Genomic DNA, 12,994 nt, shown 5'->3' with positions numbered 1-12,994 from the left:
CAGAAAGAGGCAAGGAGAACAGCAGAACATCACTTTTCCTCCTAGAATTCTGTCAACTGAAATAAGTCAGTGCTTCCTGGTGTCAGGCCCTTAGCTGAATCTTAGCAAGTGTGTATCTTCTTTACAGCATGGACTCAGAACTTGAATATTTCACTCAGGTTTTCTCCTTAAGTATTTAATTAAAATGTGCTTCACATAATTTTGTTCTTTATTCTTCTCAGGTCTGTTTAAAATCGACTTGCGTCAAGGGGGTGAGGGAGGATGAGAGGGAATCTTGGGAAATGGGTAATCTGCTTCCATACCTCATGATCAGATGGATGAGAGGGTTGAGGGTGGCAGAAAAGGGATCCTGTCCTTCACTTTGGTTCTGTCATCATGCTGCATACTGTTTAGTCAGTGCAACCAGCAGTGTACTTCAGCTCCAGTGTCTCCTTGGATAAGATGGAGTAGGTCAGAAGGAGGGCTGGATAAAAACCCTAAATACCACCTCTTCTTGCTGCTGTAAGTGGAAAAACTGGGGCAGGCAGTGACCCCCAAACCTGACATGCAACCCCTACCCAGCACTGGCTGTTCTTGTCTCTATTCTGTTTCCTTCCTCAGCTGCAGCCCCTGAATCTCCCAGATGCAGGTGTAGGCAAAGATGGCAGTTTTTCTAATATTTTCCAGGGCTCTTTTACACCCCTGTGAAACCTATAGATAGTTGCAGGTACTGTGATAGCCTTGCAGTAGAAATACAATACCACTGTGCTGCATTTTAAGCACAGTTTGAAAAGTACCAAGATAGTAAGGAGGTGTGACTGGTTTGTGATGCTCGCTGTTTGTTAGCAGCTCTCTCTGTTCTAGCTTAAAGGGAAACAGTTTCACAAGGTTCAGGCTTGTCCCTAAAAAAGTGCTGTGAAGGGCTAAGTGATATCAGAGCCTAATACTGGCATAATCATATGATTGCCAAACTATTCTTTTGTCTGGTGCACTGTCCATTGCTGCCAGCTTGTGCATGCCTGAAGCTGGCTTTGATATGCAGCATCACAGCAACCTTTTCCTTATGTGTGCATAGGTTTATGTTGACATTTTAACTTATTTTTGTTTGCAGGTTACCTAGTGGGAGGTGAAGTGGGCACTTTTTTTAAAGTCTAAATCAAAGTGAGGTGCTAAATTAAGCTTCTAAATATTTTTAGTTTTTGTTTTTCTTTCTAGAAGGTTGTTTCTTGTTCTCGCAGGTCTTCTCACAATACACTATAGTGTTGCCAGTAATTTCTGCTGCAAAGACATGCCCAGATGTTACTGCATGCTTTCATTTGTGGCAAAAGAATCACTTTTTTGCAAGAAGGGCTAATAGATTTGTGTCTGTCTAAGAGTATATTAGGAGGGAAGATTAAATTCTTACCTCTGAAGTGGTAGAAGTAAAATGCTGTTACATTGCATTTCAATTTTGAGTGGTAATTCATTCTTATTAAAGACTTAATGGGATGCTGCCAAAGCTCAAGACTGTTGTTCGCATCCTTCTGAAGTCAGTTACGAAGCTTTGCTAATTGGAAACATGAGGAGAATGTCAATATGTATTCTTCTTGCCTATTTCGTTTGTTTAACTAATCTTTTGATGCTGTAAAAGTAAACATTAGTCATATTTTTGTAGCCTCTGTGAGTTTGGATCATGATTTAAAAATTCGAAGGTAATTCATGTTAGTAAACATCTTACTTGTTCCCTTTTTGAAGTTCTAGGATAACAATATTCGGTGGGTTTTCATTGTTTTCAGTCCTGTCTGTAGCTGGATGGATTCTGTATGTCCTGTGCAATATCAAGCTCCTGATTTGCTACATACCATACTGCAGGCACTTTGCACTAAACAAATTAACAATAGATCTTGCTATCCTTAGATAAGAGGTTAATTTTACAGGTACAGCATTTCAGAAATCATATTAGAGTTGACAGTTCAGAACTAGAGAATTAATTAATATTTAGAAATCTAGTCAAACGGGAATAGTTGTAGGCTTATTAGAAACCAATGTCACATTGCTGTTTGAATCAAAGATTTCTAGGTCAGAATGACTGATGTTCGTGTGAATTTTCTTATATAAACGTGATTAATGATTTCTGAAAGTCCACAGTATTATCAGTTAATGTATGCTATATAAATGCTTATTTAACAGATGTAAGAGAGTGTTCCTGAAAGTACTTCACTCTGTTATTTACTTATTTTTAATATAATTTGACTGATGCTGTGATAGTTCAGACACTTGAAACATTCAAATTTGCTGACATCTGAACCTGAATTTCTGTTCTTTTTTGTTCTTCCACTTGGTAGATGAAGAATCTGCTCATGACCTCAATGTGGCTTTATTTCAGATACTGCTTGTACTGATTAAACAATTAGGAACTTGATGGGGTTTGCAGTCTTAAGTGACCTTAGCTTTATTCTGTGGAAATGAATTGCTTCAAATTAAACCTGTGATATTTTGGGAATCCTAGATATGCCAAATAATTTGAATTAGTTTAAAAATTTTTATCAGAAGGGATGTATATTTCTGGTATAAGGGGATTCTTCCATAAAATAGATAAAAAGAAAAACACAATCTTTTCTAGGCTTGAATTCTAGCAGTGTCTTTGGAAGTCTTTTGTGGTGGTTTGCCCATCTAACCTTTTGTCTGTTGTAGTATTCCATTTAGTCACCTGAACTTCTACTTAACTAATGAATAAAATCTTTAATACTTCTTTAACAAATGAATTTCACATGGTTAACTGAAATTCAATTAGAATATCTATTAGAAGGGTTGGCTTTGTGAATGTTGCTTGTTTTAGAAGCTGTGTTCCCCCAGGCTTTTCTCTACCTAAACTTTCTCTACAAACTTTCACATTCTCAATATCTGTAGCTTTTTTAGTTTGGCCTTTGAGTGATCATGAAAAAGTTCCTGGTTTAGGATGATGTGCACTGTAGTGCTTCTTGCAGCCTGGTACTTAATTTCAAGAACTAATGGACATTTTAATAGTTTAAAAGTTTTGTTATCAAATGTTTGAGATATTTTGTGCCCGGAAGGTGGAAGATGAATGACTTAATAGCAGTCTTTTGGTGTTTTTAATGGTTTTTATACGGTGTGGAAGGCTGAAGTGAAGGAGTGCATGAGAGACCTTCTGTTGTATATGAAATTCTCTGCAGCAGAGAATGTACAAACTTTGAAGATGACACTTCACACTTCATCTGTAGAGGTTCTACGTTGGGTAAATTCTTTGTGATTGCAAGAAGGCCATTGGTAGTGTGAAGTGCATGAGAGACCTTCTGTTGTATATGAAATTCTCTGCAGCAGAGAATGTACAAACTTTGAAGATGACACTTCATCTGTAGAGGTTCTACATTGGGTAAATTCTTTGTGATTGAAAGAAGGCCATTGGTAGTGTGAGCAAACACTTCACATTTGATAGTGTGAACAGACAGTCTGATTCCTATTGCCTGTTACTGAATGAGTCACCTGTCAATTTTACATGAAGTAGCACAGCTATTCTGTCTCAGAATGAGAGTCTTGCCTTGACTGCATGTGATAGACTGTGTTTGAAAATTAGTAGTTTTAGAAAGAAATAACAAAAATAACCAGTGTTGTATCAGAGTGAAAGAAAGCCTTTTAATGTTTATGCACAAAAATGAACTCACCAAAAACCGTAAACTGTCATAATTAAAGTAATTTACTTTAAAACTCTGCAGGTTTAGAGAGGACCATTGTACTTAGATAGTAAACGAGATGCTAAAGCTCTTGATTTTTATCTTCTCCTTCTGTTTCTTTCTAGGTTTAACTATAGATCAACACATCATCTTGCATCTCATGGCTTTTATGAGTTTTTAAATTGGTTTGATGAAAGAGCATGGTATCCACTAGGAAGAATAGTAGGTGGAACTGTAAGTATTGTAATAATAAATTTATTAAAATAAAATAAATTTAATAAGTAAGAAATAATCAAAGGTGACTTCAGGAAGTTTTTTAAAGTTTCAATACAAATTTGATGTTGATAAAAGGAGAATCTTAATAAAATATGCTTTTAATTGTCAAATTGCTGCAGAGGGAATATCGAGATGTTTTTAATTTTTTGCTGTAGAAACTAAGTCAACATGCCTTAGTCTTTATCCAATAGCACATTGTGACCAAGAAATACAGAACTTCTTACATATGATATTCTAATACGTAATAAATAAGGGTATTATGGCTCCTGCTATTCTGGTGTATGAAATCAAAACAGGAAAAACTTTTTTTTTTTAAACCATTTTTTAAAAATCGTTACCTAAATCTCTTAAGGTACAAGTTTTAATCCAATTATGTATGCTGAGTAGACTTTTTAAAAGTCTAGAAAAAAGTCAGGATTTCACTGGGAGAAGCCCTTGTAAAATTAGATCAGTATGGCACCTGTATGAAGCATCAGGACTAGTTAAGATTGGTATCAATGCAAGTCAAGACAGGAAAGGTGTACAAAACTATGTTATCAAGTCAAAATGCAAATATCACTCATTGGAATAGCTTTAGTAACACTGAGTAGTGCAGCCACATGTTTCTTAATGTGTGAAAGTTCATTAAAGCTTTTTAATGCTAGTGTATACCACTTAAAGGCATTTACAAGTTTCTTTACCAGTAGCAGTTAGATCACCATTAGTTTAGTATCTTAGAGATAGTGGACACTCTTTAGGCAACATCTAAGTGCATGTTTTTCATACCTGTCTTATATGAAATAAAACCTCTTAAGAAAAAAAATTGAAATATATGCAGGGGAATGTTCAGTCATGTGTTAATTTAATTTAGTACAATGTCCTTTTAATATTTGAAAAAAAATAAGGCAGGTGAAGTGCATATTAACTTTTCTAGGATGTATTGATTTTTCTAATGTGGATAAATATGGGAGGGCAGAATTTCTATTAAGAATGTTTTAAAGTTCTCCAGTATTCTGTGGTGGATTCAATAGATTTGTGTAAGCCTATGCTACCTTTCCTGGAGCACATCTTAATTCAGTTTTTACAGGACTTTGTTTTAATCCTTCATATTTAAAGATGTCTACAGATACTTTGCAAAAATGTAGTATTCAATTGACTGACCATCAACTTTAGATCTTTAAAAAATTAAATCTTATTGAAGCACATTTTTTCTCCCCATTGGTACCAAAAAGTGAAAGAATAGCATGGGATATTTTAAATGAAAATGGATATGACTGGGAAATTTTGGGTTTCTTCTTGATATCTTAGGCTTTTGGGGCTTGTTTTTTCATTTCCTTAAAACTGGTAGCTGGCTTGAAATTCTCTTGCAGATCTTGGTTTCTGCTTCCATACCTTAATGACAAATTGTTTTCATTATATGATAAATGTCAAGCGAGATGGGATATTATCTGTATGCTGCTCATTCATTTATGAAGTAGATTATATGTTATTGTTAGCATTTGGATAAAATTAAAAGAGCCTAGGGTATTCAGTGGTGTTGTCAAAACATTATTAAAGTAGTACTAAAATAATTCTGTTAGATTATGCTAATACTAACTGCTTATATCAGCTTAAAAATTGTTGTTTAATTGCAAGTTCTATGTAAACATGCATACCATGAAGTTTTCTGTAATAACCCAGTGTTCTGGTTTGTTTTGGTTTTTGTCTCCGCATAGGTATACCCAGGACTGATGGTGACAGCAGGCCTTATACATTGGATTTTAAATATGCTGAATGTGACAGTCCATATAAGAGATGTGTGTGTGTTTCTAGCACCAGTTTTTAGCGGCCTTACAGCTATTTCTACTTTCCTGCTCACCAGAGAACTGTGGAACCAGGGAGCAGGGCTTTTAGCTGCCTGTTTTATTGCCATAGTTCCAGGTTACATATCCCGATCAGTAGCAGGATCCTTTGACAATGAAGGCATAGCTATTTTTGCACTGCAGTTCACATACTATTTATGGGTAAGTAATTGCTGAGTCTTTTGCTTTGGAAAGGTTTTTTGGTTCCTCCTCCAACCAAATGACTGATTTTTCTTAGAATCCATTGAATTCTTATTTTCCTCCCTCTCATCCCTCTTCCCCTTGGCTCTTGATTAGGCAAGTACTGAGAAGTCACATGATCTGAACCACTCCATAATTATGCACTTCAGTGGAACTGTGTAAAAGCACAGTTCCACTGAAGTATGTGTGTCCTGTAGTAGTAATAAAAATGATGATGAGTCTAGAAGTTTAAGGCAAACAGAGGGGTTGTTTGTTTTTCAGTTTGGAGGTGTTACTGTCGTGTGCATCAAACGTTAGCCTCCTTATATAGCTGGTGAAAAGCAGTAGACTCAGAATATAAAGTGTTTTGAATTGTCTCTGGAAAGACTTTAGACTGTATGGAGTGTCTGGGCTTTGAGTTCAGTATTTAAATTAAATGGTCAAAGCTGTCTAGAGTCAGATATTAGTGTTTCTTGTGTGCTTAAAAAAAACAGTCTTATGTCTTTTAGTTTGCCTGCTTGCTAAAGCAGCATGTCTGCCTCTCCTTAATCTGTGTAGAATTTCATCCATAAGGTAGTTTTGCAGAAAGGAGTTTAGGGAAGGTGGAGTATTTCTGGATTGTTGAACCCATTTGGAAATAACAAAAATAGCACAACTACATTGTTAATTCAGCACAGACACTGTAGGGTACTGTCTCTTGTGTATTCTGGAATGCCTGCACTTTTCATTTAGAGGGCTGCATATATGTAAGTACATGGTCACTACAAATTTCTCCATAATTTTGTCAAGAGTTCTGGTTTTCATAAGTAGATGCATATTCACAAATGTTTTAGTTTTACAGTATTTCAAACTTGGGATATAGTTGGTAGGAATATAGTGGAAAATAATTGAATTTTTCATGACGGAGTGACTGGTGTTACTTAAATGCAGGTTTTTTTAATCTGGCTTTAGAATAAGCTGCAGCTGGAAAGGTGTGCTGTGTTTGATAACAATAATAGAATCAACCTATGTTGTTACTTTAGAGTAACTGAGATATGATAGCAGTTATCTCTTCTCATGGAATTCATGTTTAACTAAACTGCAGAGTGTATTAATGTTTGCATGAACTCTTGTAGAATCAAATACATTTTCTAGACAACTTTCTAGCATTTTTTAATGTCTGTTCTTCATTCCTGTTCTCCCTCACCACAGTCACCCCCATCAGTTTCAGAAAAATTCATATTCCTGGGGCAGTTTCTGGATCCTGCTAAACCTTTAGTAGTATTTTGATGCTCTTGTTAACCTTAAGTGAATTTTTTTGAATAGCTCTTTTGTCTGTAGTGGCAGAGTTGGATCAGATGCCAGACAAATTAAGGCATGGATGGTCTTCACTTGGAATTATAGAGTGCTCTAACGTCTCAGAGAAAGTAGCACAGAGCCATTGCAGCTACCTTTCTGCATCAGATTATAAGGCAAAGAGTTAGATGGTATGCTTTTGCTAGAGAAATACACCTAACCTCCTTTTGTGTGTGAAAGAATTGCATTTGTGTTACAACTTTATGGATGTCAGGTCAGAAACATCAAATACAACTTGATGCAGGCTAAAGAAGTTCTCTCAACAGTTGTTTTGGGATTAAACTTTAGAGTATTGTCCAGGATTTGTCGTTCATAAATACTTGGTTATTTTTCCAGGTGAAGTCTGTGAAAACTGGGTCAGTCTTTTGGACAATCTGCTGCTGTCTATCCTACTTTTACATGGTAAGGCTTTTATATCTATAATAACTACACTATTTGAGTAACTTACATAATCCATATGTGGACAAAGAAGAGAAGAAGGATATTTTCAGCTTAGTTGGAGCCATAATGTAAAATTATTGCTTTGTATTGTTATTAAAACCTTAAATATACGACTAAGCAACATAGTATCTAAAGTATTTAAATCAACATGATTAAAGCAATTTTTGGGGGAAAAAAATGGAATAACTTTACTTACACATTTTTCCCATGCTGTGAATAGATGCTCTGATTCAGTTGGATTTTTATTTGGGCACAGGTAAATTAAGGTATAATTTTAATATTTATGTGTCTGTGTGTCATTACTATAATGCAATAATAATCAGAATATTTAGAATTTGAGGACAAAGCTACATTTTTGTAATTTTGAAAGCTATTTCTATGGGTATAATTATGCCATAAAGTAAAGCTTACCACCAGAACTGATGAATGACTTCAATGTCATAATAAATTATCATAAATGCCCTTTTGATTCTTGATCTATGAAAATGAAGGCTGTTGCAGAGATTTTCCTAAGGGCTGACAAAAGGGAAAAACAATAGTAAACATGAGGAGATAAAACTAACAGAAAAATGGAGGGAATTGGTTTCCCCCCTCCTTCATCTACTGAAACATTACACTAAGAATTCTCTTGTTTGAATCAAACATGGGGGGTTTTTTTCCCCTAACTGATAAACTTTTTGCAGCTGTATGAAAAATGAATTATCCCCAAAATAGCCAGTGCTGGGACAGCCAGGCTAATTGCTTGGTGACAGTTAAGACTGAGGTCTCAAATACTGCTTTTCTACCATCAGGTAACTAAGTTTACAAAAACAAGGAGCTTCTGGATTGGTTTATGTACCTTAAAGTCAAGGTTAATTCAAAGGTTGTCTGGATGCTGTGTAGTTTTCCTCTAGCTTTAATGTCCATTTGGTTTCCTGGGAGATTTTTGCAGCTAATATAGGAGATAATAGCCTTGGGTTTGTCACCAAAGAGGCTAAGATAACTATTTCTTGTTAATAGTACATTTATTCATTCCATTTCTCCTCCTTTTTGCCACATTGCTTAATAGAGAGCCACTTCTTTATACACAGCATTGGTGTTTATATAGCTTTATAGTGAAAAGGTCCTGTAGCTTTGGGACATGTTTAAGTCCAGTACAAAAACTGCAAGTAAGTTTTTGAATTGTTCTACTTATATAGCACAGTATTTTTTATATTGTGCCAATTTATTGGTAAGATTCTCTAAAGGTGCCTTCATAAACATGCAAATAACAAATACAATACTTTCACAGTTTTACTGCTAAAATCACACAATAACAGGTTCTTACCATCTTGGTGTGTGGGATTGTATGTGAGAGTGATTGATTGTGAGGGTATGTGATCATGTATGTACATGGTATCAGAACCTAAGAATGTCATTGTGATAATCAATCCTTATATATAAATGGGGAGGCTGTTATTTTCCTTTCAAGTTCTATCAGCTGGTGAAAGTTTCAGATTCATCTGTAGCTTAGCTTCACATCTCAGTGATTAGATGATAGAATTTTATTGCTTGTATCTACTTCATTCTGCATGTGATGGCCATCCCTGCATTGTATTTACCTTTTGGAAAGAATTTTGTGGAGTTGCCCTTCTAGATATTTTCCTCGAATATATTTTTAGGACAAAACATGATTTTACTACTTGTTACATTGTAATAATTTGTCTTTCTCTGGTGGAGTTAATAATTTTCAGTGTAATTTGGAAGTTAACTCAAATTGTATTTACCTTTTGGAAAGAATTTTGTGGAGTTGCCCTTCTAGATATTTTCCTTGAATATATTTTTAGGACAAAACATTATTTTACTATTTGTTACATTGTAATAATTTGTTAGTAATTTTCAGTGTAAGTTGGAAGTTAAATCACAGTTTTGAGGTAGTAGGAGTTCAGTCCTTGAATAGGAAGTTTAGACAACAGCTTGAAAGGTGAAGGGATATTGCATAAACTGACAAATCTTTCCTAATAACTAAATCTGCCTTATAATATATACCTAACTCACTGAGGTAATTTGACTCATAGCCTTGCATTGCATTTAGTATAGAGAAGGGCATTTTCTCCTTGGATTTATATTTTTAGCCTTTGTTTTACTTCATCAGCTTCTGCTTCATATGGCTTTTCATGGCAAGGAGGTAAAATAAAAGAAAGCTTTACGTTGAAGCAATCCTGTAGGAGTAATATCATGTCTCCACTCTTTTTGCCAATCTGTGAGGGTGCCTCAGTGTTGTTTGAAAAGTTCCAAAGTGCATCTTCAGTGTAATTTTCAGTGCTTATATTTGGGTTCATATTGTGATAATTAGGGATGCAGTCTCTTGTCCATGCAAACTGCAACCTCCTTCATTCAAACCTTTCCCTGAATTTGAGTGTTCTGTTTGCATGCTTGAGCTCTATTCTATCTTACCTGTCTTCAGATACGTGTTTTCTCCCATTAAATAAAATTACCTGTGTAAAACATGATACTTCATACAAGTAATTAGGCAATAGGATTTTGATAATCTGAAATGAGTTACTAGAGAACCTGTTAGAATTACTTCTTTCACATTGTCTGAATTGCTTACCATAAATTTTGAAATGCTGTGGTTTGTAGTATTAGTGTCAAAAGACAGTAATCTCGGCCTCATGGTTTTTTTTGGAATTTGCTCTATAGAACATAGTCATTTGGGTTTCTTTTTTGATTCTAGGGCTTTAAAAATAGCTACATGAATCTAAACCCTAAAGTACAATTAAAGTGAAAACCACATCAGCTACTGCATGCTAAAAATGAAGATCTAGGTTAGGCATGGTGCATATGGGAGAAGTCTAGACTGTAATATGACAAGAGGACATGTTAAAATACAGATTGTCTAGTCAATATGAGCCTTTCTAAATATGTTAGAAATTTAGGTAACACATTGTAATGAGAGCTCGTTAAATCTTCACCTAAACCAGCAATCTGTTAATAACACTGTAGTGTTTCACTTCTAAGTACACCTTTCCTCAACAGCTCTTGTTGCCACAGGTTTGCAATGTCTATAATATTGTTGTATATCATTCCACAGTGCTCAGTTCTGCTTTCATGTGCATGCATACTCTTCCTTTTGTTCATTTCCCTGCACTGCAACCTGCACTGGCTGCTCTGGTCCCAGAGTTCTGCTCCTGGAGGTGTACCTTGCTCCCTTTCCCCTCTCTAGCTGGAGATAATGTTCCTTGTCCTTGGCAAAAAGTGCATTGTGCTAAATTTGTCAAAAGAAAGTTTTGGATCCTACGTGAGATCATAGAATATCCTGAGTTGGAAGGACCCACAAAGATCATGAAAGCCCAGGTCATGGCCCTGCAGATCCTACCACTGCATTGTGTTGTAGCCTTCAGCATTGGGAAAAGCCTCCTGCATAACATTTTCATTTGCCAGTGTGGCCAGATCAGCTTGGAAAGAGGAGATCCAGGAAGGGGAGCCTAAGAAATCTGTCAGCCAATTTCAGACACCTCTGATATGTGGGCTTTGTTGTGGCTTATTTTTCTTTTATAATATATATTGAGAAGGATTCTGGTGGTATTAGTAGTTCTGACTGCTTGTGTATATGGGCTATGTGTTTTCTTGTTAGACCATAATGATGTGTAAATCCACCTTGGGCTGTCCTAAGAATTTGCAGATATTTTCAGATCTAATTTCCTGTTCCATTTGTCTTAGGTCTCTGCATGGGGTGGTTATGTTTTCATCATCAACCTTATTCCACTGCATGTGTTTGTTCTGTTGCTGATGCAGAGATACAGCAGGAGAGTCTACATTGGTAAGTTGTCTTCATTGCAAAGTCACTCTCAAATACTTAAAACATGATAAATCCTGTTCATTGCAAAGTCATTCTCAAATACTTAAAACATGAGATACAAAATTATTGTACTGATGTGTTTCGTATCAAGTGGGTGTTAAGTAATTGTATATCAGATTGAGTTGTTTTAATTTGATTACTGATTATAGTCAGTTATTTTCTATAACATGGAAATAAAGAGTTGACGCATACTCACACTTCCAAAATTTCATATATTTTGCTACTAATTAATTTTTTCCTTTCTAGTGCATGGGAAAGAAAAATGGGTGGTTTGATGTAAAAGAACCCTATTAATATCTTGTAAATTTGCATTACATGTGTGCCTTTAATAATGTTTTATATTTTTTTCTTTTCCAAGTATATAAAACAATTGGTATTTTTAAAAGTTATACAGTAGAGATTATGCAAACGTCTAGATAAAGACATAAGAAATTTTGAGTAGTCATGTAAGTTTTAGATCACTGAGAAAAGGCATGCACAGTAAGAGTCTGTCCACTCCATGGGAATCCTTAAAATTTTATTGGATTAATTGGTCAGCCTTCCTTCCAGTTTCAGGAATGTTTGAATAGGGATCCTGGGAGCCTAACTTTTTTATTGATTTGCCTGACATTTAAATACTGTGTAAACTGCTTTTACTGACACTTTACCAATAAAATCAGTCGGCCATGATGTAGGTGTGTGAATGGAATAATTAGTAAGCAATTCAGGTATTCAGAGATTTAGAATTTAGCTGGAACACTTTAAATGTGAAGCCCTTACCATAGGTAGGTGGAAAACATAATGTGTGCTGAAGCATAATCACGAAGCATTTCATATTTGTAAATATATTTTTATTCCTTATTTTAATACTGTTTTATCTTTGTATCTTCAATTATTTTAATGCTTTTTTAGTCCCTGCTAGAGAAATTACTTTATGTACGTATGTGTGAACCATTATATATCACAACAATTGCTTAATTTACTCAAGTTCAGTTTTGAATTTTTGTTATCAAAACTATAAATATTGCTTCAATACTTCTTTGCCACTCTGTGTAATTAAGAGTTGGAAATTCATTAAAATTTTGAAAAGAGAGAAAGAAGCAGCTCTAACCCATCTTAGAAACGTTAGTATTAGTTAACTTCTTCATTAACTACTTCTTCTTAACTTAAGGGGAAGTAATTTATCTTGTTTTCAATTTAAAATAATTTTATTGAATATTTTCATTTTCTGATTTCTCTGTATTAGGCAAGAGAAAATTAGATCAGCTAATTATAAAATCCTGAAGCAATATGGTAGCCAGAAACAATAAAGAATAAGTGCTCTTGCTTTTTCAGCTTTAAATTAAGTAGTCTTTGAACTCATGTGGGAAAAATAGTATTGCATCTTCATAGAAATTAAAGGGTTTGGCAGATGTTTGTTTTGCAAATAGCTGCAGTGTTTTGAGATGTTATTGCCCTTCAGCAGTGAGGGATATATGCTGCCGTGGAGTTGT

At 35.0% G+C, this 12,994-nt stretch overlaps 1 protein-coding gene across 1 annotated transcript in view; it reads left to right on the top strand.

Annotated features, from left to right (window-relative positions):
- The window catches only part of STT3B (STT3 oligosaccharyltransferase complex catalytic subunit B), a 51,662-nt gene that overhangs the window by 18,988 nt on the left and 19,680 nt on the right, over positions 1 to 12,994 (top strand). The window contains exons 2-5 of the mRNA XM_039704195.1: positions 3,776 to 3,884; positions 5,621 to 5,908; positions 7,598 to 7,663; positions 11,384 to 11,483. Of these exons, the coding sequence (XP_039560129.1) occupies positions 3,776 to 3,884; positions 5,621 to 5,908; positions 7,598 to 7,663; positions 11,384 to 11,483 (563 nt within the window). The remainder of the gene's footprint in view (positions 1 to 3,775; positions 3,885 to 5,620; positions 5,909 to 7,597; positions 7,664 to 11,383; positions 11,484 to 12,994) is intronic.

The sequence above is a fragment of the Passer montanus genome, unplaced genomic scaffold (assembly GCF_014805655.1).
Source record: "Passer montanus isolate IOZ18808 unplaced genomic scaffold, ASM1480565v1 scaffold10, whole genome shotgun sequence".
NCBI classification, from domain to species: Eukaryota; Metazoa; Chordata; class Aves; order Passeriformes; family Passeridae; genus Passer; species Passer montanus.
Note: the sequence above shows the minus strand (reverse complement) of the source record. Positions and strands in the feature narration are given on the sequence as shown.